General features: G+C 35.1%; 5 protein-coding genes across 6 annotated transcripts; 4 read left to right on the top strand and 1 right to left on the bottom strand.

Annotated features, from left to right (window-relative positions):
* Positions 1–557: 557 nt before the first annotated feature.
* Positions 558–4181, top strand: LOC133836738 (chorion peroxidase; the record flags this gene model as incomplete). Its single annotated transcript, XM_062267329.1, has 6 exons — positions 558–1770; positions 2819–3146; positions 3207–3366; positions 3427–3585; positions 3643–3962; positions 4023–4181. Coding segments are annotated over 6 exons (2250 nt in total), but the record flags the coding sequence as incomplete, so codon positions are not given.
* Positions 2881–5080, bottom strand: LOC133839677 (gamma-aminobutyric acid receptor-associated protein). The gene has a single exon (XM_062271327.1). It carries the CDS (start codon positions 4942–4944, stop codon positions 4570–4572), a length of 375 nt encoding a protein of 124 aa, XP_062127311.1. The 5' UTR covers positions 4945–5080; the 3' UTR covers positions 2881–4569.
* Positions 5081–7916: 2836 nt separating this feature from the next.
* LOC133836480 (lutropin-choriogonadotropic hormone receptor) lies at positions 7917–13244 on the top strand. Its single transcript, XM_062266989.1, is given in 19 exon segments — positions 7917–7932; positions 8397–8868; positions 9165–9316; positions 9384–9458; positions 9515–9592; positions 9791–9865; positions 9930–9995; positions 10066–10134; positions 10198–10272; positions 10328–10445; positions 10507–10712; positions 10778–10981; positions 11806–11958; positions 12029–12174; positions 12249–12477; positions 12546–12723; positions 12725–12742; positions 12799–12995; positions 13057–13244. Coding segments are annotated over 18 exon segments (2505 nt in total). The 5' UTR covers positions 7917–7932; positions 8397–8580; the 3' UTR covers positions 13235–13244.
* A 1307-nt stretch (positions 13245–14551) lies between these two features.
* LOC133838582 (uncharacterized) lies at positions 14552–15821 on the top strand. The gene is made up of 3 exons (XM_062269732.1): positions 14552–14900; positions 14976–15119; positions 15181–15821. The coding sequence occupies exons 1-3, from the start codon at positions 14760–14762 to the stop codon at positions 15244–15246; spliced, it is 351 nt and encodes a 116-aa protein (XP_062125716.1). The 5' UTR covers positions 14552–14759; the 3' UTR covers positions 15247–15821.
* Positions 15822–16850: 1029 nt separating this feature from the next.
* On the top strand, positions 16851–24856 carry LOC133836483 (tyramine/octopamine receptor). 2 transcript variants are annotated; one of them, XM_062266995.1, is made up of 6 exons: positions 16851–17377; positions 19047–19410; positions 21567–21669; positions 22445–22570; positions 23643–23826; positions 23908–24856. In XM_062266995.1, the coding sequence occupies exons 2-6, from the start codon at positions 19185–19187 to the stop codon at positions 24655–24657; spliced, it is 1389 nt and encodes a 462-aa protein (XP_062122979.1). In that variant the 5' UTR covers positions 16851–17377; positions 19047–19184; the 3' UTR covers positions 24658–24856. The 2 variants fall into 2 exon arrangements, with proteins under 2 accessions (XP_062122979.1, XP_062122978.1); XM_062266994.1 differs by lacking the exon at positions 16851–17377 and adding an exon at positions 18268–18897.
* Positions 24857–26754: the final 1898 nt, after the last annotated feature.

The raw sequence follows: 26754 nt of genomic DNA on the forward strand, positions 1-26754 counted from the left end.
GTACACACTCTTTTAGGGATTTTAGTATAAAAAAATATACTTTTACTAACATAATGTATTTCAAAGTTTGTGCTTTTGGTCACACCGACACAGAAACGCCGTTATTTAAAATCAGCAGCTAGGTAGATATTCCTAAAAGAAGTCAGGTTGCGCGTTTGTTAATATTAAAATGCGGTGTTGGCTCCTTTGGCTTTTTAGCTTGCATATTTTGTTTGTAAAATTTGAATATGCAGCTACCGTTACATTGCGACAGAACGATTTAAAGGATACTAAGCAAGAGCACTCACATGCAGAGCACGATGGTAAGTTAAAGATTTTTGTGTCACAGATATGAAGTTGGAAGTAAGGTCAACAAACTTTTAAGATGAGTTTGGATACATACATATATGCATATTTTCTATGTACAAACATGCATTTATACATAGTATATTGGACAATGTAACTGTTATTTCATAATGGCGAACTCGGCAACGGTTCTTATGCGTCTTATAGCGGTCTCGCTCTACAGCACTGCTTTCGCCTGTGAACAATTTATGTATATCATTACATTACAGTGACCTCTAAAAGTGGATTGCTCAAAAAAGTGCAAACCTTGCATAGATGTGAAATGTGTGCCCCAAATTCAATGCCCTGCCCACGTGCGCATGAAGGGTCACGAGAAGCCTCCAATATGCGATTTGCCCGCTGGTAAATTTGGCTACTGTTGCCGATCTGGCCAAAATCATACTGCAGGCGATCAGAGCAAGGAGCGCAGAGTATTCCGACCGTTGCCATCGATCTTGCCAGCAGCAGTGCTTGAGGATGCGCGCATTAGCTTCAAAAATATGATGCACCATGTTGCTGAGATGAAAGTGCATCGGGGTCTTCCAGATTTCACACATGGCCTTGTCTTTCACTCAACGCCCAAGGAGGATTCTCAGAACTTTGCACTGTCCAACAATGCATTGGAGCAGGTGATCACAACTCAAATGTTTGGCAAGCAGGAGCAGGTGCCGCTCGATGATTTTATCACCAACAAGGTGCATGTTACCTTCTCCAAGACGCCTCTGGCTCAAAATTGCCAACCACCGCCAATCTGCCTGCATCGGCATAATTATCGCAGCATCGACGGAACTTGCAATAATCCGATGCCACAACGTTCACATTGGGGCGCTGCTGGTCAGCCCATGGAACGTTTGTTGCCGCCAGCCTATGAAGATGGTATTTGGACACCTCGTATTCATGCCACAGATGGCAGCCCGTTAACCAGTGCTCGCGACATCTCTCGTGTGCTCTTCGACGATGTGCAGCGTCCACATGCCAAATGCAATCAGTTGACCATGCAATTTGGCCAACTGTTAGCTCACGATATCTCCCAGTCGGCATCTGTGCGTCTGGATGAGAAGGGCGGTCTAGTGCAGTGCTGCACAGAGGGCGGCAAGAGCATGTTGCCTAAGGAGAAGACGCATTTTGCTTGCTTGCCCATCTCTGTGGCTCCAGATGATGAGTTCTATGGTGCATTTGGTGTACGCTGTTTGAATCTGGTCAGATTATCGCTTGTGCCTAGTCCGGATTGTCAGCTCAGTTATGGCAAGCAACGCAGCAAAGTGACGCATTTTCTAGATGCCTCTCCTATCTATGGATCGCATGAACAGGCGGCGCTTGAGTTGCGTACTTTCCGTGGCGGACAGCTGACCATGCACCACGAACATGGTCGCGACTTGCTGCCTCTGACGGATGACAAGAGCGCCTGTGGTGGCGGCGAGGCAGGAAAAACCTGCTTCAAAGCGGGTGAGTAGATTGAAGCATCGTTAGTCAGATAAATCTTGTTTATCTTTTTGTATTTAATTATATAATGTACATTTTTGTTAACTAAAACTATTCATTTTAAACAAATTCAACATTTAAATAAGGAAATTTGTGTCTGTAAAAGTTTTAGAATATGTATATACATTTTTATGCCTGCAACCCACAGGGTGCAAGGTTGTTGTAGCTTATTGAAGGAAGGAATATATTCTTGATCAGTGTCAACAACTGAGACAATATAGCCATGTACTTCTGTCCATTCGTCTGTATGAACACCTAGATCTCTGAGATAAAGATCTCATTTTTTTGACAGCACTTGTTGTGTTTACACACAGATCAAATTTATTTCAAATTTTTGCTTCGCCTTTCCGGAACAAGTGTAATTTGATTTGATTTAGTTAATTTTGGGTACATACAATAATAACTATAGTCTTTATGATTCCTTAAAATTTGGTTTCGATCAGATTAAAATGATAGAAAGACTTTTGTATGGACAAAAACGGATCTTAGTTGCTTTGGCTGACAATCTGGTATATTTTGTACTCTATGGTATATTTAGAATCACAATATATCAATATACCATTATTTTGCAGTATATTAATTAGGTATATTTTGGAATATTACCGCACCGGTTTTGTTTTTATTCAAAATCGGTTGCGGGTATCTCATGTCGAGCACTTTCGACTGGAGCTTTCTTACTTGTTTGAAATTAGTTCAGGTATCATCACCATTGCTGTTTCTACTGAAACTGTTCGGTTAAGTTGCTCCATTTAGTACATTTTGCTTTCGCAACACTAAATTGTTTCTGCAATTCTCGGCAAATTTTCTCTACAAGCGTAACCATTCAGAATTCATTTATCACATGTTTATTAATATGAACATCAAAATTGAAAACTCTAGTATCATGCACAGTTCACAGCATAGCATAATTACTTAAGTGCTTAATTAAATTGAAAAGTATATAAATATTTCATAATAAACAAAGTGAAAATAATAATTAATAGACATGTAATGAAATACCAATCTGTTTCAGGCGATGGACGCACCAATCAAATTATCTCTCTCGTCACGTTGCACATACTTTTTGGACGCGAGCATAATCGTGTGGCCAAAATACTGTCGGAACTGAATCCAACGGCAACCGATGAATGGCTCTATCAAGAGGCACGACGCATTGTGATTGCCGAGCTGCAGCACATCACCTACAATGAGTATCTGCCGGCAGTGATTGGACCACAGCAAATGAAACGCTTCCGTTTGGTGCCTCGCAACCAAGGCTACTCGACAGATTACAACGTTGATGTTAATCCGGCCATCACAAATGAGTTTTCTGGCGCTGCTTTTCGCATGGGTCACTCGAGGTAAGTGCAACAGTCTTTAGCAATTGAAAATTCAAATATAAATGTAATTTTTCAATTTAGTGTTGATGGTAAATATCATTTGCGCAATGGAGGTAGCATTGAAATTCCAGATGTTATGTTTAATCCTTCGCGTTTGCGTCAACCCGCCTTCTATGATGATATGCTGCAAACACTTTTCACTCAGCCCATGCAGGAGGTCGACAGCTCTATTACTCATGGTGTAAGTAATTTATGTCAAAAAGGCAAGTTATTTACTTTAAATATATCTTTAATTAAACAGCTTAGTAGGTATCTGTTCCGCGGTGACAATCCTTTTGGCTTGGATTTAGCAGCATTAAATATCCAACGTGGACGTGATCAAGGACTTCGCAGCTACAATGATTATCTGGAGTTGATGGGTGCTCCAAAATTACGACATTTTGGTGTATTCCCCAAAGAAGTAAGTGCTCATTGTGATAACTAAAATACTCTTAAAATATATTTGACTTATTTTCAGATTGCTGATCGTTTGTCATCGGTGTATCGCTCACCAGATGACATTGAATTGTGGGTTGGCGGTCTACTGGAGAAGGCGGTTCAGGATGGCTTTGTGGGAATAACATTTGCTGAAATTATTGCCGATCAATTTGCACGCTTTAAGCAAGGAGATCGTTACTTTTACGAATACGATGAGAAAGTTAATCCAACTGCATTTAAACCGGAGCAACTTCAGGAAATTCGTAAGGCAACAATGGCTCGTTTGATCTGCGATAATGCTGATCACTCAACACTGCATGAAGTGCCTGTAGCTGCATTCGTACAAGCTCAGTTTCCGGGGTATGTTATCATTTCACATTGCTTGTTAAGATCGCTTTCCTAAATTCTATTATTTAACAGTAACAAAATGGTGTCGTGCAATGATCCAAAACTACCGAAAGTAAATCTGAAAGCATGGGCAAATCATTAATTATGAATTATATTCGCATTGATATTATTATTGTGCAACCAATGTGATAAAATACTAAAATAAAAGCGCATTCAATTGCAGACAAAACACGCGTAACATTGACAAGTCTCGTATTATAACAATGTTGTCAAATTCAAGCAAATCTCTCGATAGATATATTTGCGATTCACGTGAAATCGTTAATTGAATTCACAAATTATTTGTCACTTTTTTGTTGTTGTATTCATTATAAATATAGTTATACCATTCAATCATTTAGCATTTGCCCGCTTGATTAGCATTCTATCGTATTTATAAACAACACGATGTGTGGAAGGTTCATCTGGAAATGTGTAGCAGCATTTTTGTGTAATACTCGTAGTCAAACATCGTAATACTTCATTTGCGATTTACATATGTATGCATTTTTAATACTCTGTAACTGTCGACAAATGCGATTAATCAGGGAAAGTAACAAATTAACAGCATATTGGAGAACTACATTGCCGGCGGTTCTTGGCCATAAATATTTTCATCGGAATAGGCCAAATAGAGGAAATAATCCTTGTCATGATGTTCCTGATACAGCAGCCCCATGGTGGCCGATGTCGGTGGAATAACGCTGTTCACAAAGAAGAACAGCGCATCATCCGGTCGCAGATTGATGCTTTTGCGGATGAGAAAATAGAATTGTCCCACTGTCAGATCGTTCGGCACCAGATATTTCTTCTTGTCTAGCGAATTATAGCGTGTCTTGGGTGCCTGCTCCACAATCACAGGCACACGGTCCGGATACTTGCGGCGTATCTTGTCTCCCTCAGCACGGCGCTTTTCGAATGCGTGATCCTTCTTGAACTGAAAATTCATATTCATCTTGTGGCTGTTTTGAAGTTGAATAAAAAGTAATTTAAATTTGCGTTTTATTATCGGATATGGCTTCGAAATTTGTGATTGCTATTCGGAATGTTTGTGTTCGAAATTTGAACTTAAAAAGCTGACTACGTATGATGCAAAAACAATTACACTACGAAAATGTTCGAGTTATCCCTTGCTAGGTTGTCAACTTGGCCAATTCAAGTTAATAGTTTCGTAGGACGGCAAAGTCTAATGAGAAAGCTTTTGGCCAAAATAAAAATAACAAGAGCCATAAAAGCTTTAGCAGTTAACGAAAGGCTTTCGTTGAGATAACCCATTGTGCCCTCGTCTGTCCAGCTTTCAGAGCTTATTTTTGCTGCTGCGAATTGGAGGTGTGAAATTGGGGCTTTCGACAGCATTCGCACTCGGTTCGCAGCATTCGTGTTTTGCTGCCATTAAGACGATGTGGTGTAGCGCTCCACTGCGTATCGTATATATCTGATTTCCGGTTTCGTCTGGATTGCCTTTTGGCTAACAGATTTTTTTAGTTGACTTCATTCAACAGGTGTAAAAAGACGCGTTCGCGGCATCGCAACACGGTTCGGCATCGACTATTTGAAAAAAGTTTTGTTGTAAGTTGCAACAAGATGTAATTTTCTGTACCTCAGTTTATTAGATGAATATATAATATATATAAATCTATATAATAATAATAATAATCGGTATAATATAAATCTGTACATAAAATAGTGTGAAAAAATATAAAAAAATAAAATATAAGAATTCGAAATATTAAAATTTTGATAACAATCGAATTGCAGTAAAGTTAAAGTGAACATTTCCAACCTTTCCTCGCAGTGCAAAGGTCAGCGATATTCTACTGTAATTATGTGATAACTCAGCTAAGTCGGTCTTAATTAACTCTACAGCGAGCAACAAATTTGCAGCTATCTCCGATATTTCGATAGAGATAACTACTGTGCAGACCGTTAATCACCAGCCAAATCATTCCTATTAATGAACATTTTACGACACGAGTCAATTGGCTATTTATTTATATAGTTCAAAGAGTGTGTTTAATGTTGTACATAATCATAAAACAGAAAGTGCTACTCCATACACTGCTTGGTAGAATTAAAATTACATTTACTGTTGTTTTTTGTTCTCATTGGTTGAAAAACTTTTCTCTAAAGTTAGCAGAACTGTGCGAATTATTTTTAAAACACTTTACAGCGAACATGACTGTAATTATAAATTCGAAACATGCATTCATTATTTGCAGCAATTTTTAAATTAAATTAGTTGCATTTTACAATGACGAATAAGCCTTTCAATCAGCAACTATTTCTCAGAATGTGTGAGAGCTATTTGCACAATGAAAAATGTACATATATAAAGTACGAGTACAGAACGAAGGTGGGCAAAGATATAATCCGGATAACTGACCACAAATTCTTGTGTTCAGTTGCATACTGAGCTGTGACCTTTGGAGTAGCTGCAGTTGCGAATCATGCGCAAGGTTCAGTCACGTATGGAAAAGTAGTGCTAAAAATACAATTTTACCATAGCTGAGACTTATGCGTGGATGGATTGGCAAATAAACGAACAATCCTCGAATCGACATATAGTATTTGATAACGTTTCCACATTGGATTTTATTCGACTTAGGATTATGTTAATGAATCAATTAAATCAATTAAAATCTTAAAAAATAGATAAAAGTGGTTTGCAGCTAAATTCAAAGTCATTGTTTATATCACATGGGGTTTATAATTAAATTTAGACATTCATACGGAGGTATGCATAATGGTAAACAAACTAGAGTATGAAGAACAAAGCTATAAGCCATTTTTATATGACACCTTATAAAAGTGTTCTCGGCAATATGTTGCCATTTTCTTTTGTGAACGCATGTTAGATCATATTATAATTGTAATCAGTAGATAGACAAAAGTAAACACTCAATATTTAACGTACAAATATTGGATAATTAAGAACGTGGAAATTGGCCCGCATTTGTCGGCGCCGCTTTCATTTATCTACTTCATTTTTGACTTGTAGCTACTACGAGTTTGTTAGCTTAAACGCACTAAACTCATAGAACTGTAAGGCGAGGAATCAGTTTGGGGAAAACCAGCTAAGACTAGCGAATGACAACTTTATTTAATTTGTATATATTAAAGCTAGATTACCAAACAAACATTCAGCAATTTGGCAAAATCAAAAATGTTTTGGAGGAGAAAAATATTGAAATATTCTTTGGAAAATTTGTAGCTTTTTTTTTTCTATCATCCTCTCTACGATTTAACTAAAGTTAAAGAATTATTTAATGACTGCATACCTATGCTAATTATTTTCGTTGTAAACAAATTCGCTTTGGCTAAATTTGTAAAAATCTGAAAAATTGTGAAAACTGGTTTCTTCAGGTTTTGCGACTCAAAAAAGTGTGCTCCTAATTCATCTTCTAAATAATTTATTATTGCACTAATTTAGATATTATTCTAATTAGTTTACTAATTCGTAGAATTTACGATATAAAAAAACAAATTGAACAATGCTTTAACATTCAATCAGACAACAGCTGTATCTAAAAATACAACTGATAAGCTGACTGCGATTTGTTTGCTCACAATTGTATAAGTATGTTAATTAAAAAAGTAGCTTGGCATCGCACATGTAAAAAATTAAAATAAACAAAAGAATTGAGTTCAGTGTGCAGCCCTGGGAAATGTCATAAAATTCGCAATGCTATAAAAAACAATCCGAAATTATATTTAACATTTTATGGATGTGCTATTAATATAAATTTTAATTGCTCTCGAACATGATACGGTCAAGAGCAGTAGAAGAAAGTTGAAGCGTACAGGATCTGAAAGTTAATGAAGCTTGAAATTTTGTGAGGCCCATTAAATTTGTAATCTCAGAGATTAAAAGATTGATAGCTCTCTCTGAGAGTTTCAGTGATATTCAATAGTTCATTGAATGCACTACAAAATTGAGTGCGAGGTGAGTGCTAGTCGATCATAGAACAGTGTGGAATTTCGCAATATTCTTATGATTCGAATTGACAACTTTAGTAAATTTCTTCATTTTTGTGATGGCAATTTGCATGTTAAACAATATTTAGGTAATCGAATCATAACTTTGTATGAATTGAAAAGTCAATCAAGCATGCGATCGTCGCGGAACGTGAAATCTCAATTCACAGCTTTATCAATAGGTGCAAAATATTTGAGGCTGTGTGTTTCTGAACTCGCTTGTGTCGAATGTAAATAGATCGATCCATACATACATATTGCAAAACACATGCGCGGCTTATCATTTATACCCTGTATAAGTGAGGTTTTTTATGATTGGCAGTTGAGTTAATCTAGAAACTTGAAAATTTTCAAATCTACGATGATATTTCATTTATCCAGAAAGTTTCCTAAGCATTCGATTCAAGATTTATCTTTCGTTTCACATTGCAGCACTCTAATTAACTAATTAAGCAGACGAAGGATTTTCAACGAAAGCTATCAGAATGCAGCATCAGATTGAAACTCACACAAAGTTACTTTGCATACTTGTAAATGTGTCGTCTGTGTCTATTGAAATGGGCAACAAGTGAAGGTGTTTGCAAAGGATTGAAAAGCAAACGTCACTTCAACAAACATGAAGTGCATGTCAATCAGTTTTGAAATTGATTTCATTTTACTGCTGCTGCTGCTTTCGTTAAACAACTGCTGTGCCACTCAAGGCGGCACCAACTGTTATGAGAGTCACCAGAATGGCTTTAATACCTATCCGAATAATTTGCCCGGCGATAAAGGGAGTGGAAATAGTACTAATAATAATAATGATACCACCATGATGATGACACAGGCGCCAGGCACGACAACGACACCGTCGTCCAACGATGTCGCCACTTGGACTTGTTGCTGCTGGGAAGTCAGCAATCAGGTAAGTGACCAACCCATTAAGTTAATAAAAGAAATAAATGACTCTAGTAAGAAATTAGCAAGTAGTTCAGTTTAAAAGTACTGAGCTACACAAACTATGCTAGTGAAATATTTAAGCTTAGTTTCATGTCTCTTGGCTAATGTTATTTTGCCAGCCACTCTTGATAGTATTGACATTCAATAGACCATTTTAAACTATTTAGCTGCAACCCTTTGATCTTACCCCCACACACAAATATTGTCTATCTATCTATGCACGTAGTATACGCCATGGTATATGCTTCTATATGTCAACAGAATGAGCTCGAATGTCGCTGCGAGGGCGATGCGTTGACACGTGTGCCACAGACTTTGCAACAACCACTACAAAGGCTAACAATTGCATCAGCGGGCATGCCTCGTTTACGCTCTGTTGGATTGAAGATTTACGGAGCCACATTATTAGATGTGTGAGTACGCCCCTAAAAACAATATGTATTGATGAATAAAGCCATTAATTTCGGAGTATTGTTACAGTGCGTTCATCAACTGTCACAAATTGGAAGAAATACAGGACAGCGCCTTCTCTAACTTGACGGTTCTGCGCACCATGTAAGTACATTTTTTTTGTTGTTTAAGAATTCATAATAATGAGTTTTTCCTATCAGTTATATTTCGCAAGCGCCAAAATTGACATATCTATCGAAGAATGTGTTTGAGGGAATTTCTGACACCATTGAAATCATGTAAGTAAAAGTTGAATACGATACGATATTAAGATGCGATATTCATTAATTATTATATTATTTACAATTTACCGTTTCTAATTTAAAATTCAACATTAATTCTTTAATTTTAAATTAACAAATGATTTTCAATGTCGACACTTCATAGTAATAAAATAATAAAAATAATATATATAACTTTGTTCTTTTCCCTTTCAGACGCATTATTAATAGTGGTTTGACAAGTGTTCCGGATCTTGGATTTTTACCACCTCACAACATTCTACAGATGATGTAAGTCGTTAGAATTTCTTTACTTTTTTGATGCTATGTTTAATATCTAACACTTTTCTTCCAGTGATCTCGACAATAATCAAATTTCTCGAATTGATTCCAAATCTATTAAAGTTAAGACTGCACAATTGTAAGTTAACATCTTCTTGTTTAATGAAGATATATTTAATTAATTTATTTACTTTCTGTTATATTATTAGAGTTTTAGCAAATAATGACATAACATTTATTGACGATTCCGCATTCTCTGGTTCTAAAATTGCCAAGCTGTAAGTTCATTATAATTAAATGCAAATAATGAATTTTATTAAAGTATTATATTTAATTTCCAGCACATTGCGGGACAATCGCAAGTTAAGCGATCTTCATCCAAATGCTTTCTACGGCATAATAGATATAACCGAACTGTAAGTAAACCTATCAGATTTCTAGCCAAAACTAACATTACTTTGATCTATTTAGTGATCTCTCTAGCACTTCGCTAGTCAGTTTACCATCAGCTGGACTGCAGTCCGTCGAAGTTTTGTATATTACAAACACGCATACGTTGAAGACGATACCCTCCATATATAATTTTCAGGTATATCGAAAATGTAATATTCAGTTTTAAATTATTAATAATAATAATGGGATCTTTGCAGAACTTACAGAAAGCTCATCTAACGCATTCATTCCACTGCTGTGCATTCCAATTTCCTTCAAGACACGATCCCCTGAGACATGCTCAACGTATGCAGGAATTGGAGAAGTTGAGAGAACAGTGCTACAGCAATCGTGATCTTGTAATGCAATTAAATAAACCAAATCTCGCCGCATCTCAAACTGACGAAGTTGTTGATCAATTTGGGTAAGTTAAATAGATAAACACATATATGTATATATATTAACTTTTTTTATAACTCTTATTCACAGTCGTTGGGAACGAAGCATACCGAATGGATTTAATGATATTGTAAACTATCAGAATACTGAAATGCCATTGAACGATGGCACGCCTAATTCGTACAATTACTTGACGGATTCGACAATGATCAATATCGGAGTATTTCACGAACAAATTACACTAAATCCAGAAGATGATCAACTTGCTGAGTATTGTGGAAATTTTACCTTCAGGTGAGTATGAGAGTATTTTTATTTAATTAATTTTAATGTTTAATTGCAAAAGAGTTTCACAGAACACGGTCGAATGACTATGGTAAGGGGCTGTAGTAAAAGTATTTAGTTTATTACCATTTAAATAATTCTACATATTTATTTTAGTTACATATTTTATTGTAGTTCAGTTTGAAAAATCACATATTTATTGGTTTTTGCAGAAATAATGCTACATACGTATTTTAGATACATTTTTTTATATTTAATTTCACATTATTGACAATTTTTGTTTTTTTGCAAAATATCTTAAAGATGCATGGTACAACATACAACATCTTTCTATTATTTTCATTTCATTCAAACTTGAGATTTTTGATTCTTGTGTGTTTACAGCTTTATAATATACAAAACAACTTTTAGGACACCTTGAAAATAGATATGAAAGCTAGCCACGTTTCATTATCGTCAAATGTTGCATAATGGAACCATAAATTAAGCATTGTATATAGAGTGCAGTTCCATTTGATTTACTCACAGTTTCTGAGTTATCACAGCTAAGCAAAATTAAATTTAGTTCTCTAAATTTAGTTCTTTTCGACTTTGAAAATTTTTAAAATTTATACCCGCTACCCATAGGGTAGAAGGGTATTATAACTTTGTGCTAACTTTTTTTAGTTGGTCGCATGTCCAACTTTTGCTTAAATCAAAAATCGAATAACAAGCGTAATTTTAAAGTAGTTCTAATTAATTTACATATATTTAGTATGTTTACATTATGGCTTACACCTACTAAACGAAACTCTTAAATTTACACATTTATTTTATATATTTTTCTATTGCAGAAAACCCAATGTTGAGTGCTATCCCATGCCGAATGCTTTGAATCCTTGCGAGGATGTAATGGGTTATCAGTGGCTGCGCATTGCTGTTTGGATCGTTGTTGCTCTGGCGGTTGTTGGCAACGTCGCTGTCCTCACTGTCATACTCTCCATTAAGTAATCAGCTTAACGTACTATTATCCTTGCAGCACTTACTAATCTGCCAGCATCGCTTTTTACACTTTAGATCCGAGACAGCGTCGGTGCCGCGATTTTTAATGTGCCACTTGGCATTTGCTGACCTCTGTCTGGGGCTCTATTTGCTGCTGATTGCCTCAATCGATGCACATTCGATGGGCGAATACTTTAACTATGCATTTGATTGGCAATATGGTAAGGGTTAATTTACCTTCGACACACAGCAAGCAGCTTAAACTAAGAGGATTTTTCTTACTGTAATTGTACAGGATTGGGTTGCAAGGTAGCTGGATTTCTCACAGTATTCGCAAGTCATTTGTCGGTATTTACGTTGACTGTCATCACAATTGAACGATGGTTCACTATTACGCATGCCATGTATCTGAACAAGCGTTTGAAATTGTATCAGGCTGCTGTAATCATGCTGTCGGGTTGGATCTACTCAATTTTTATGTCCTCAATGCCTTTGTTTGGCATTAGCAATTACTCATCGACAAGGTAAGCGAACACATGCTGTATACAAAGTGTCTAAACAGTAATTAAATTGAATTTTCCTTTAATCGCAGCATTTGCTTACCCATGGAGAAGCGTGATATATATGATTCGGTGTACTTGGTATTGATTTTGGGCTGCAATTTTATGGCTTTCACCATTATTGCCATATGCTATGCTCAAATATACATATCACTGGGTCATGAAACTCGTCATGCACGTGATAACATTCCTGGCGAGATAAGCATTGCCAAAAAAGATGACACTTCTGGTGAGTTATAGTTCAAATAATTAACGACACATTATTATTAAATGGTTTTCCCTCAGGTTTTCACCAATTTCACTTGCTGGGCGCCCATTGCATTCTTTGGACTCACTGCTTTGGCCGGATATCCGTTGATTAATGTTACCAAATCGAAGATATTATTAGTATTTTTCTATCCGTTGAACTCTTGTGCCGATCCGTATCTGTATGCTATTCTAACGTCTCAATATCGACAGGATTTAATCACTCTGTTGTCAAAGTAAGTACTTATTTTAAAAATCTTAAATGTCTTATTAAAATTGTATCTACTTCTTTGATAGATTGGGTATTTGTCAAAAGCGGTTAATGAAATATAAGCATAGCGATTCCATACCAGTCACCACCCATTACACCATACGCGGCTCCATTGATCGTCACCATTCTCTTAGTCAGAAAGGTCAATTGGATCTGACAGCGGAGACTCAGAAAATGATCAAGAATGATGAGGCTTACGTCTAAGAGTTTACGAGTTTACGAAAGAAAACTAGCAAAAGAAATTAAATGGTTTTCAATGTGGAATTTAGTCATTTGCTAATAAAAGCAAAAGCAACAGAAAATAGAGCTATCATGCGAAGTCAGCCAAAGGCAAATGCAGAAATGCTTATTAGATATAAGTGAGCCATAGGCTTATAAAGAGTTGCTTATTAGTTGTGATAATATTTTCTTTAGTACTATTATTTATATTCTTATGATAATTTTGATCCTTAAGCTCTCTAAAATCGTAACTTCCATTGAAATGCGTCACATTTGCAGTATTTCTGGCACACTTTAATTTTATAGTTATAAAATAACTAAAAATAATTTGATTTAAATAAATTAGACAAGCTAAACAGATAAATCCCAATTATTTCATCACTGTTCTAAATAAGTATTGTAGGTTAATGAGACTCCCGAAATATAATATCTACATTTATTATTATGCATTATAATAATCAAAATGTATTTCCATAAAATATATTGAATTCAACAATTATTAATGTGAAAAGTTTGTTAAACGTATAGCTAAATATGTGTTAAATATATGGAAAACAATGTGTTGTTCTAAATTAAGTAGCATATTGCAAGTTAATTCGGACTCTCTAAAACAACTACATCTGACAAATAATATAGACCATATAAATGTATTTACATACATAAAATATATAATAAATGTATAAATAAATATACGTATACCAATAAAAATTTTAAATGGAATGTAAACTTTGGTTCTTTAGTTTACAACCTTGTACTAGATTTTAGCACTAACAAATTTTTTTTAGCAAAGTCTGTTAACCTTTAGAACTTACCGGTTCAACGCTTTAGCAGTTAACGGTTTAGCGGTTGGCAGCCTTGGCAGCTAACATTAGTCTGTAATATAACAGAGATTCGTGTACTCCCTAACAGAGGTTTGTGAACTCGCTAAACAAGCGCGACTCAGAATTTAGACTGATGTCAGCTGATTTAAATACATCGAAGCAACAATTCGATTCGATATTTTATATATGCTCAATAGCGAACATCAACGGTATTTATTGGCATTATTGGACATTATTATTGCACAATCAAATTGTTAACAAATGTTGAATAAGACGTTTAGATTTTAAAAACAAACACAAATTGAACATGCAGAATAAAATTATGCGCCACGAATTTAGCAACATTTTGGAAGGTTTGTTGGTTTTATGGCAATGTGACCACGTGATATTTCTGTTGGGTATATACCATCGTTAAAATATATAGTATTTATTTCAATTGTTGCTTATGGTCACACTACAGCAAATAAAACAGCTTTTAAAAAAGCTATTTTCTAAATAAATAAACAGTCTGAATTTAACTGAACAAAATTCTTGTTCTTCAATAAAAAATAAATAAACTTATTTATAATACTTATATTTGGCTGCAGAAAACATCGGTGTTTGCCATTGAATTGAATTAAACGATTGTTGTTTTCCACCCTTATTATTTGACAGCTGCGAGCCGGTTGTAATAAAAGAAAACAATTGACATGTTGCGTGCATTTTGCTCTATTTTCGTATTGAAATTAATTATTTGCACTTCTGAAGGCCATCGAGATGATGGTAAACTCTTATCCAAGGCAGCAACATTTCATTTTCCGGAATACGCATATAAGGAAACAAGCAAAAACGTAAGTAAAAGATTTGTAGCTTGGTGTGTATTGATTTATCCAACGATAAATCACACTTGGTTTGTTTATTTTCAGGAAATTACTTATCACGACTATGAGCTAGCGTGTGGTCAGAATTCCCTATGCGTTAATTTCAACTCAGCTATGGTGGCCAAATTAAATTGTCTGAGGCGTTGTATATCGCCGTCGTGTTATCAGGATATCTATGCATTCGATGAAGTATGCAAGTCATATTAAATGTAGAACATTTTAGTTATTTATGATGGTTTCTATATTGCAGCTAGAAGAGGGTGAAATCGATGTCCGAATGAACTCGTTTAAAGGATGCGTTATACAGCGCATGTAGCACAAGGCCCCAATCCTGTACCGGTTGTATTTGACTAACTATCTACAGGAGTTGCAATGGAAGATGTCCGAGTATATTTATAAATGGATATAGAGCTGTGCCAGTGAAACTAACCAAGGCAGCTATCAAGTATTAACATGCACAATTTAGTAAAATGATATCGTCAGTTCATCCAATTTTGGAGGATGGCACAGATATAAACATATATGTATGTACGTAAAGGTTATTAGGATCAAAGTTCAGGTTGAACAGGCATTTATGCACAGATACGAATAAAATATAGATTAAATAGCAAATTAAAAGATATGTACTCGATCTCAAATACTTAAAACAAGACACAATTTTATATGTACTTAGATTACACTAATTCTTAGACAAATTTTCCTTAAGCTAATCCACCGCACGCTTAACAATACTGTAATTAAATCAAATCAAAAAAACATTCCGAATTGTAGAAAATATATCACAAACAGTCCGAACAGTCATGTGTATACTCGTAATTGAATTTAAGTAAAGCTGTCAAAAATTGCACTTGATGGAGAAAATATTCCCTATTCAAGCACATTCACCTCCTATGGTTTTACGCGTTTTAATTAATATCGTTTGCTTTGGGGCTCGTCAATCAACATACAATTAGGCATAAAATATAAAATTCTCCAGTAAACAAAACAATGACGCATAGCATACATACATGCAAGTGTACTTTTAGTACTACGTCTATGCACACACATCGTGTTTTCATGCTTGTCTTCAAACACTGTAAACACGAGCATGGTTAGGTTTCGGCTGAGCTTAATTTATGTACTCAATTTAAGAGGAAGAGTCCATTAGGATGATCGATTCCGATGAGACGCATCCTTGTAGCATTTTGCGGTACATGCTAATGACCTTTAAAATTTTACTTTTATTATAAATGAATTGTGTAGACACCCTATAGCTGTCTCAGCTGGAGTTCTTGAAGGCTGCGCAAGTGGAAAATGTATTCAATACGCAGGTGGCAATTTCGTTGAAGCTATAAAAAAATACGTAAATTCATAATTCAGATGAGGAGCGAGAGTAAATTCGGCATAGATGCGTCCATCTGTTTGTCTATAATGCGTTTTTTATATTCCATTCTTTTTTATGCCTTGCCTGAACATAGAAAATAAATAAGGCGGTGCATACAGGGTATCTTCTGATCGATCACTGTGCTCATCTGGCTTAAATGTATGCTAAAGCTAATCTAGAATATCCTTTTTGCGCAAACGAACCCTAACTAATTACCTAAATAATTATCTAAGGAACATTCAGAGCACGCGAATTGCTGTTGTCTATCAAACCAGAACAAAGCTGCACTCACACACACATGTATACTATGCGTCTACAGAATATATATTAGTACTATATATATATATATGTGTGTGTGTGGGTGCGTGCGTATCTATGTGTGTAGTTCATCCATCCATATACATATGTATATACCGGCTAATGAAAGCTAGCATAAAGACCAACGACCAGTAAAACGTTTGGGAAATTAGAAAAATTTTTCTGCTCGGCCACAATTATTTTAGTCGTACGCGACGCGTCCTACCGTTAGGTTGCAAAGGCTCTCACCGAAAGCTAAAAAAAAGAGAAGAAACAGAGACAAAAAATAAACACATTATGAGTGGATTACTTAATAAACTCCAAGTCAGACTCGTGTTCATTACAAAGTACTAACGCAAACAAACTTTTTTAAATCGCTGAAGTAATTTCGCATAAATTCTACAAGTTTACTGAACATATGTTAACATCTGTAAATATATACATATGCATATAATATGTACATATGTATGTGAGTGTGTGTGTGTGTGCATCTGCCTGTGGTTATCTGGAATTAATAATGAACGCAATCAAAGTGAGATGTCAATGTCTATTAAAGCCATAATCAGTAGATAAATTTATCAATTAATTTGCTGATAACGGTCCAACTCTCCGCAATCCCAAAAGGAACCCAAGTGGAACATTTGTTATTTCCTGTTGCAATTGCAAATGGTTTAGTCAGCTCAACGGATAAGTGTGCTATGAATTTACCCAGGGTAAACATACAATTAATTATAATTGTGTTGACATTAATTAAAAAGCGTTACTAAACTGGCAACACGTAGTACTCGTAAGTATAATCAATAATGTCAAGACTTAAAGAGCAGAAAAAGTTGCGTCCCAAACTCTCAAGTGTAAATGGTTGAGGCCTAATGAGTTCTGACTTCTGAGCTTGTTGCTTGCAATAAACCACAAATTTTGTTCCAAACTCACGTCACGGAGTTCTTTCACAAACACGCCATTCATTATTCGCAGTGTCAAAATGGGAATGTTGCTGATGTTCCTAAGTCATGAAAGTTGCCTCGATGTTGAGAAATGGAGTGTCACATTAACCAAACGACAATTTGTATTATTATAATGCGAATTACTTTCATCATTATCATTATTGAACTCCATATTTTTATTCCGTTCGCGGAAATCTGAAATCGAATTATTGGATGGAGTGTTGTTTCATTTGATTTTATATTTTATATCTAAGCAGAATCGTCTGGCGTATACTCACTTGTTGTGATTTGATTTAAAATTCCATTAGAAACGCTTCGATATTATTCTGCTTCGATTGTAAATGCAACTTTGTTACTTGATTAATATATATTTCAGTCTTTGATTTGTTACTACGTCTCTTTATTTATTTTTTGTTTTGTATTGGTGTTGTATGATTTCTTTCTGAATAATTGAATCCAAGGCATTATTTACAATTTTCAGAACATTTTCCAAAGAGAGAGCCAATAGCAAAAAAAAAAAAAAAAATGTGTGCGCGCGTTTAAATAAAGCTAAAAATAATAATAAAAATTCCAAAAAGCAACACAACGAAAAAGTTGCAAATAGCTAAAGAATTTTCCCCCCAAATGTTGATGCTGTTGTTGCTGCTATTGTTGTTTTAGCTCGCCGTATTCTGTGTACTTTAGCCGCCAATAATAAAAAATATTGCGCATACGAAGCGTTGGCTGCGCTCAATCCCAGCGCCAGCGAATCGTCAATGAGTTGCCCCGTCGCCAGTTTGTTGTGAACGTGTGCTAACAGCAACCGTGCGGGTGCAACAATAAAAATATTCCTTGTATTGTTTTACAATTCTTTTTTGTTCACCAACTAACGAGTGAAATTCAGAAGCCAATAAAGGTTTAAACTGTGAATTCGTGGCATGTTGAATCGATGGCAAAGCAAACCAATTAAATATTCGAGCAACAAGTTATTTACACAAAAATGAAATAAAAAATTCGCTGCTGACAAGCGATATAAAGAGTGTAAAGCAATGCGATCGGATTACAAATAGTATCAACGGTCAAACACTTTAAATGAAGCATAAAATCTCGCTCATGAAGTTTTCAGTTTTTATTCAACAATCTCTTAAACTTGTTTATGTGAATCTCTGTCTGCGGCGTCGTTTGTATTACATATTTGTTTAGCAGGTGTGTCAAAATAGCTAACAAATATTATTTACCTTAAAGATTTACTGACGTAGTGCCGACGTGTGTACATACGAGTAGGAGCAGAAACTTATCTCTTTTAGCATGACTGACTAGAGGTTATTAGAATGTGTTTGGAGTCTGATTTATGTCATTGACTAAAATTGGATTTAGATGCCACAGTGTAAGTCTAATCACGAGTGTATCTCAGACAATTGAAGCACACGCGTATCTCTCTGGCAATTGTACCACTCGTCTGTTATTTTTTGAAATTCGTTTTTATTTGCTAAATAATTAATAACTATTAAAATTTCTCTTTCTATTTTTTATTAGCCAATTAGCGTCTGATTGCCGGCAAATAATACTGGGAATTATACACAATGCAAGAACAAATTGTATTCATCAAATATAAACATGAAAATTTGAACAAAATGACTAAGAGTCGAGAGATCGTACAATAATCATTGCAAAATGAACAACTATTTGAAGAACATGCACTGGTCAAAGTGTATTGCCGTGGCATTATTCTTACTTCTGATATTTGTAACCGTGATTGGCAATATGCTCGTTATATTGTCTGTGCTGACCACACGAAGGCTTCGCACGGTTACTAATTGTTTTGTGATGAGTTTGGCCGTCGCGGATTTACTTGTCGGCATTTTCGTGATGCCTCCAGCAGTTGCTCTATATGTCATCGGTATGTATTAATAGATATGCAAAGTAATAGCCAACGAAATATTGAAAGCGATGAAATGTGCCGCCACAAAATAATGCCTTGATTTGTTATTAAAAATCAATTAAATTGAAAATCGATTAGAATAACTTCACAGAGACTCGTAGAAAAACACATTTTAAATCACAACAAATATGATTGATTACAATGTATATTTTTTAATATACTTTCTATTTATTAAACTTTTTTTCATGTTTCTCAAATTTATTATAGCATACATGAAAGTAATACAACTCTTAGAAAAACTCATTTCAAAGCAAAAGTGATTGATGGAAATAAATATTTTTTAATACTTTCTTGAAATTCAAATTTCTCCAATTTATTATTGATTGCATTTTCTGAGTAACGTTTTTAACACGCTTTTGTTTAAAATTTGAATGTCTTTCAAGAGATTAAAATCTCTGAAATTTGAAGACACATTTCTTAGAGTTTGGGCTGTTTTAAAGAATTTTTGAAACAATTTTTTGCAACGCAAAAACATCAAAATAAAATATTCAAGAGCTAAGAGCAAAGAAAGGGGTAATTGTTTTCCTTCGCTTAATTATGAATACTTACATACTTTTATAGGTGGGCTCAAAACAAGTTGCATGCCTTTCAAATTCCCAAAATGCTCAATTTTGCAACTTTACACATTTAAGAACTTTTTTCTTCTTGTGTATAAACAAATGGTCAATTTCCCTCCCAAAACAAAAAATAAAAACACAGATAATAACGGCGGGGATTAAGGGCTGGGGTGGAGGGATGTAAGTCGCCACAATGTTTATAGTTGCAGTGCTGTGTATGGTCTATCAGGCATGCGAGCTATTTGTGAACCGAATTGTGAACAAATTCGGTAGATGAAGCTCACGTAACAAAAAAGTTTGCCCTTGATGAATAGCTCTTTTGTCAGTGGCGAGTCGAGTCGATTCGAGTCGAGTTTGTTGGGCACAACCTTTGATATTTTCATATCATTGTTGGCGCTAAAAGGTTATTTATACTGGCCAAATGGCCCAACATGACGTATTTGTACTAGAAAACGGTTATAAATATCTGAAAACTGATTGCTGCCCTCGAATAAAATACGACATTTATTTAGGCAATCAATTAATTTCGGCAATTAGTTTTCTCACTATAATGTTTTTCAGTATAAGCCCAGTTTTGACATTTATTTTTAATGGCTTGTGGGCAGTGGTTCTTTTTTAAGGAGGTTCTTCGAATAAAGCACAAATACTGGTAATCAAGCAAAATACCAATTTCAATCAAGAAGGCGTGACCAATATTAATGACATGCTAACAAATACTACTGATTGTAATGTAATCTATAAAAGTAAATACAACCAATTCAGTAGAAAGTGGTAAACTATGAGATATCCTGTGTAAGATTATCAATCATTATTTAATTGCGCTTCTAGAACTTAAGCTTTGCAGAGCGTATAAATTCATGGACCGCAAATAATTTTTGCTTTTTATTTTAAATAAAAAAAACATTTACTAATCATCATCCATAAAAGGGCTGAAATTTATGCATTGTCACCAAGATTTAAGAATTTTTCTTATACTACTTATTTAGTCTCATCTTTTTTGCTACAAAAAAAGTATTAAGACGAGTATCTTATGAAATAGTGATTTATGGATAACTCATAAAAAAATGACTTTTTTATGATTTAGTACTTAAAATGAAAAATGAAGACATGAGAGTCTCATAAGAAATGTTAAATAATTTGTAAAAGATAAAAAATCAAAAAAATTAAATTAAATTTGCTTGCCTTTTTGCATAGCTATATTTCCTCTTTTGGTAGATTTTCAGTGGGCAACAAATATAATTAGATTTAGCTGAGAACAACCCCAATAGCAAAGTTCATAAATGATGCAAAATACGAAAATCAGAGCCCTTTTGTTGCTCTAAAATTTAGCGTTGGCGTCAAATCCTTTGGGTTTCTCTAAAGATCAGAAAACTTTTAGTTTCGGTAGGTGTGGCTGAACTTTCAATTAGATTAACATTTAAAATTTGTTGCGCGAAATACTTCTCCTATGAAAATTCAATAACGTTTCCTCTTGTCAGTAGCTATCATTGCAAACTAAGATTGACAAATGCAATAATTTTTGAATTGGATTCAATTTATTTATATTTTCTTTGGCAGGTTCATGGCAACTTGGGTGGACGCTCTGTGATATTTGGATATTCTTTGACATATTGCTTTGCACCGCATCCATTCTCAGTTTATGTGCCATAAGTTTGGATAGGTGAGTGAGCGCGAAACAATACGAGTGCTTGTAATAACGAATATAAAAAGCGAATTATGAATTGTGACTGTGTAAGTATGGAGCTTAGGTTGCACCTTAGGTTTAGGTTTAGGTTAAGGTTTAGTGCTGTCTGCTGGTGTTAATGGCTCTGGTAAATACATATGGTATTCCCTTTGGTCAACAAACTCGTTAAATTTTACGATATGCCCTAATTTATTGATATAAAAAAAAGCAGCAATTCATTGGGATGACGTCATAAACGCATAAAAAGGTGCAAATACTGTGCAAAGATATTCTTTTTTATTGACCCATCCAGTGCATAACGTTTAAAGCCAACGTTACGTATACTTTATGCACTGTATACAGTACCGCAATAGTGTACTGTATGTATGGCCGGAAACAACAATAGTAGCAGCAGCAGCAAGGACCAACAGACGAAAGACGACAGACGACAGTCGACAGAGGACAGAGGACAGTCGACTGTGAAATTGTGGGTGGTATAGTAACATACTACATTGGTATACTGGTTGGTATACGTAGTGCTCGCTGCTTTTGTTGGAAGTTTCAATTACATTTTAATGGCATTTCCAAGTTCCTTGTTGACGCCATAGTGCTGCGCTGTTTGCTAGGAACGTTAGTCAACAGCTTTATAAACAATATGCCGACTGGCTTTTGTTTTCATTTACTCTCTTCTCTTCGCTTCTCTTCTCTTTTCTGCTTTACTTACTTACTTTTTGTTTTTTTATTCTTCTCTCTTTTATTGCTTTGTATTTAGGTATCTTGCAGTCACACAGCCGTTGACATATTCAAAAAAGTGGCGTTGCAAACGATTGGCCCTGTTAATGATTCTTGGCGTTTGGTTACTGGCCTTCGTTATTACATGTCCACCCATGCTCGGCTGGTGAGTATGCTGTCCACCAATTTATTATGTTGATATACTATATATGTACACTATTTTTGGGGCCAAGTACACATTTCACTTGGGCTCACATTAAAATAGTTAATTAAGTTCGCTTGCCGTCTCGAATGTCTCTATTTATTTCGGTTTTATAAATAAACCAGAACGAACAAATTCTATATTTGGGCCATTGAGAAATTTAATACCCTAGTATATTATTACCAAAGGTGGCATCTTGTCCGACAATTTAACCTTGATTAAATGTTCTAATTTCAAATTACAATTGCTCAATAAAACATTTGGCACATTTCGGCATAGTATGTATGTTTACTGTGTATGCTTACAATATCGAAATATTTTCTTGTTGTTGATATTATTTTCTGTATATTCACAATTGTAAAGGTAATAATGCACACATAGTGTTTACACTCGCTCCCATAGTGTAGAAAGTAATAATAATTTAGTGCGAGTCCTATTCCCTATCAGCATCAATATCCGATTCAATATAGCCATGGCCATGTCCGTCTGAATAGAACTTGTGATGTCAATATACCAAACATACATTTCGGTATATTTCAGTATGTTAATTATGGTATTGTGGTATATTTAAATGACAATATCGTATAGTTTTACTTTTATTGAGAGCAAGTAGCGGGTATCTCACAGTTGAGCACACTTTACTGTTGCTAAAGAGAACACTTTTGATTAGACTTTTGAGAAGTTGTGATTTAATTATGCTTTACAATTACAATTAACTTTAATTAAAAACGAAGTATGAATAATTAACACTAACATTATTTTTAATATTTCTGAGAAACTCATTTTCTATTTTAATTTTAATACGTTTAAGCTTACTTGACTTTTTATGCACACATTAAACATTCATTTGTATATTACCAAAAAAAAGAAGAAAAGAAAAGAAAACACAATGTTATGTCGTAACCTAGCAAATAAATACGAACACAAAGAGAAGAGACATTAATTTTATTTTTCTAAGAAACCAGCAAAACACAGCGAAAGAAAGATTACAATAAAGTCAAATAACTGTCTGTTCTTCGACTACATTTGTTCATAGGTATGAACCAGGCAGGAATCGACAACAACAGGACTTTGTCGACTGTCGTTACAATCAAAACAAAGGATATGTCGTTTACTCGGCTATGGGCTCCTTCTTTATACCGCTGACAGTCATGTTGTATGTGTACGTTAGGATTGGTTATGTCCTCACATCACGTCGAGCTCACATTGTACGCGATGCGGTAAATATTTTGTGTTTTTTAACTTCTCCCTCTCAGACTGACATCCTATTTTCTTCTTTTTTGTTTTGTTTTTGCGATTAGAATACGGAACGCACTGCTGAGTACGAGGTGGATGGTGAGCATTTCATCTCAGAATCGGAACAGTATCGTTGCAATCCTCACAAATGTTTGCCCTGCTGTGAGGCACGTTGCAGTGTCATCCGCACCCAAGCGAATCCCATATTCAGCACCAACAACGTGAAGTGCAGCAAATGTCAGGAGACAAAGTTTGCGGATAAGAAAATGAAACTGAAACATCAACCCACATTCTATGAGCTTATGGAGATATCCCGCGTCTCGTCATTGATGCAGTGTACAGGAAATAATTGCAGATATCACACACGCTGTGCCTCGGCAATGTCACTGCCAGCATTATATTATAATGAGAGCTCATCGGTGGGCACATCGACAAACAGCAAAGTGGCCGATCGATCAAGCAACAATTCGCAACGAATGAGGCGACCCATGGCTAGCCATCGGGTCCCGATGCGAGTGTCGACAAAGACCAAGAGCTCGAAAACAACAAAAACTCTGACGATTGTCATGGGAGGCTTGATCGCATGCTGGACGCCATTCTTTGTGTATTATCTGTTGATACCCTTTTTGCCGCAGTTGAAAAAGCTCGAGGGTCTAATGTCCTTTTTCACATGGGTGGGCTGGGTTAACTGTGCCATTAATCCTTTCATTTATGCCTTCAACCCTGACTTCCGTGCTGCCTTCTGGCGTTTGACATGCCGGAGAATCTGTAAGCAGAAACTGCCGCGAAATCATATGAATATGTTTCGTGCCTGAAAAACGCACAAAATGAAATCAACAACCATTCTTACCATATATATAACATACATATATTTATTTGATAGGATATTCATAGCCGAAGCAAAACCCACACAAAACACAAGTAAAATACAATTTATTTAAATGTTTGTACTTAAGCATACTTTGTATTATCTAACACTAAGTTTATTTATAATAAAAGACAACGCAAATTGTGTAAAATCAAGTTGAGTTTTGTTCGCATTTACCAAACACACACAATTGTAAACATTTCTAAGGAAAGGATGACATCTTTGACCCTATAAAGTATACTTTTTATCAGCCGCCTTAGGCGTGACTGTGAATTCCATAGATTGCTAAGCAGGGCAACAGGGTATATGCTGCTACTTACACATATTACTTTAAATGCAGTCTCCCTTTGATGAGCACAGCTTGCTAATTACACCAGTTTCAGAACTTCCCCAATTGAATAATAAAAACGGAAGCCAGATGCGATGAGAAGCAGACGAGTCAGCAAGCACCGAGCACCAAGCACCGAGCAAGAGTGCAGCAAACAGGACCCAAGTGCATCTGTATGGAATTACAAATCTCTTTCCTGTGCATGGGGTATTTAATGGTCGAGCACTTGTGGCTGCTTGTGGAAGTCGCATTTTTACACTTTTCTTTTTAATTTTTTTAAAGCCGAAAGTAAGCTTTGAAAAGGGTGAAAGCAGCAGCAGCAACAACAACAAACAAAACACAAAAAAAAGAACAGAGAATGCGGTCATCAGACTTACGTAATCACAAACATACCTATGTACATATGTATGAATTTAAATATATATATACTTATGCATGTACATGCATATATTATTAAGAATGAAGGAAAAAGGGTCTCCAATGAATTAAAACACATTTTGCTGTCACAATGTAAACGAGTTTGAAGCCACTGTAATTTGGATTCTTTTTTTCGTTGTTGTTGCCATGGCTCCTTGCACTGACATCATTTGACTTTACATACATATACATACATATGTATGGTATGTACATAAATGTATAAAAAAAAGTGAATGGTCTGTACATATTTACCGTCGTGTAATTAGAAACAATGAGATGGTTTGATGGTTTGTGTGCATACACACACACATGCAAATTTCCAAGTATTTTTCAGCTCGACTAGTTGCACAGGCTTACATCCATTGGCTTACTTCCGAGTGTGCAGCATTTAATTAATCATTTTGCATTTTAAGCTAATGAAGCAGTCACAAAAAGTTCAACAACTTTGACTACAAGAAATACGTGTGTGTACACGCATATGTATGTATGTTATGTACATATATGATTAAGTACACACAGAAACTTTCCTAAACTTTATCTGGTCGGATTAAATGACTTTGCCTATTTATAAATGGTCTTATAACCATCTTTTGGCTTTAGTTTCAACCCTCCAAAAAAACAATATGTAACTGTGCATTTTTTTTTTTTGGGAAATGTTTTATTGTTCTTTTACTTCCTATTTATAATGATTAAGCAATTGTTGTATATTGTTTAATATTACAAGTACAATACGTTAAGAGCCTCCACAACTTGCATGTGTTTTTTTATATGAATATAATTGTGAATTTCTTTAGTTACCCGCGTTGAATTTAAATTGATTTTCTAATATGCATTATAGTATGTTATGTTTGTATGTATACGAGGTATAGGAAAAGTGAAACAACTCCGTTGGTGTACGTAAAAATAGGGTATGGCATACTTGAGTGCATAGTTTATTCTTGTATAAGATGTTTAAATGATACTGAGCGGTGGGTAAAGTGGAATTTTGCGATAAAGTTTTGACATGTTCTTTGAATATGATATTTTACATGAGGGTTTTAGAGTAAATCCAGCAAAAATACTGTTACATTTTATAGCAGCTACTACTTACAACAATGGAATAATAAATATGTGCCACATCATTACGCACATGTACACATTTACATATACATATACAATATAAGTCGTACTATTCGCGTTAAAATATTATTATACTTTTGCAAGGATTTTCGAAATGGCGCATTGCCATTTTACCGTAAATTATTTTTTTATTGATAATGGCAAACTGCACGTACCTAAAGCCATATTTATATAATATTA

The sequence above is a fragment of the Drosophila sulfurigaster genome, chromosome 2R (genome assembly GCF_023558435.1).
Source record: "Drosophila sulfurigaster albostrigata strain 15112-1811.04 chromosome 2R, ASM2355843v2, whole genome shotgun sequence".
NCBI lineage: Eukaryota > Metazoa > Arthropoda > Insecta > Diptera > Drosophilidae > Drosophila > Drosophila sulfurigaster.

Coding starts and splice junctions, on each gene's coding strand:
- LOC133839677 (XM_062271327.1), bottom strand. CDS start 4,944: ATGAATATGAATTTTCAGTTCAAGAAGGATCACGCATTCGAAAAGCGC.
- LOC133838582 (XM_062269732.1), top strand. CDS start 14,760: ATGTTGCGTGCATTTTGCTCTATTTTCGTATTGAAATTAATTATTTGC. Junction 14,901..14,975: donor ATAAGGAAACAAGCAAAAAC/GTAAGTAAAAGA, acceptor GTTTATTTTCAG/GAAATTACTTATCACGACTA. Junction 15,120..15,180: donor ATATCTATGCATTCGATGAA/GTATGCAAGTCA, acceptor TCTATATTGCAG/CTAGAAGAGGGTGAAATCGA.
- LOC133836483 (XM_062266995.1), top strand. CDS start 19,185: ATGAACAACTATTTGAAGAACATGCACTGGTCAAAGTGTATTGCCGTG. Junction 19,411..21,566: donor AGTTGCTCTATATGTCATCG/GTATGTATTAAT, acceptor TTTCTTTGGCAG/GTTCATGGCAACTTGGGTGG. Junction 23,827..23,907: donor CTCACATTGTACGCGATGCG/GTAAATATTTTG, acceptor TTTTGCGATTAG/AATACGGAACGCACTGCTGA.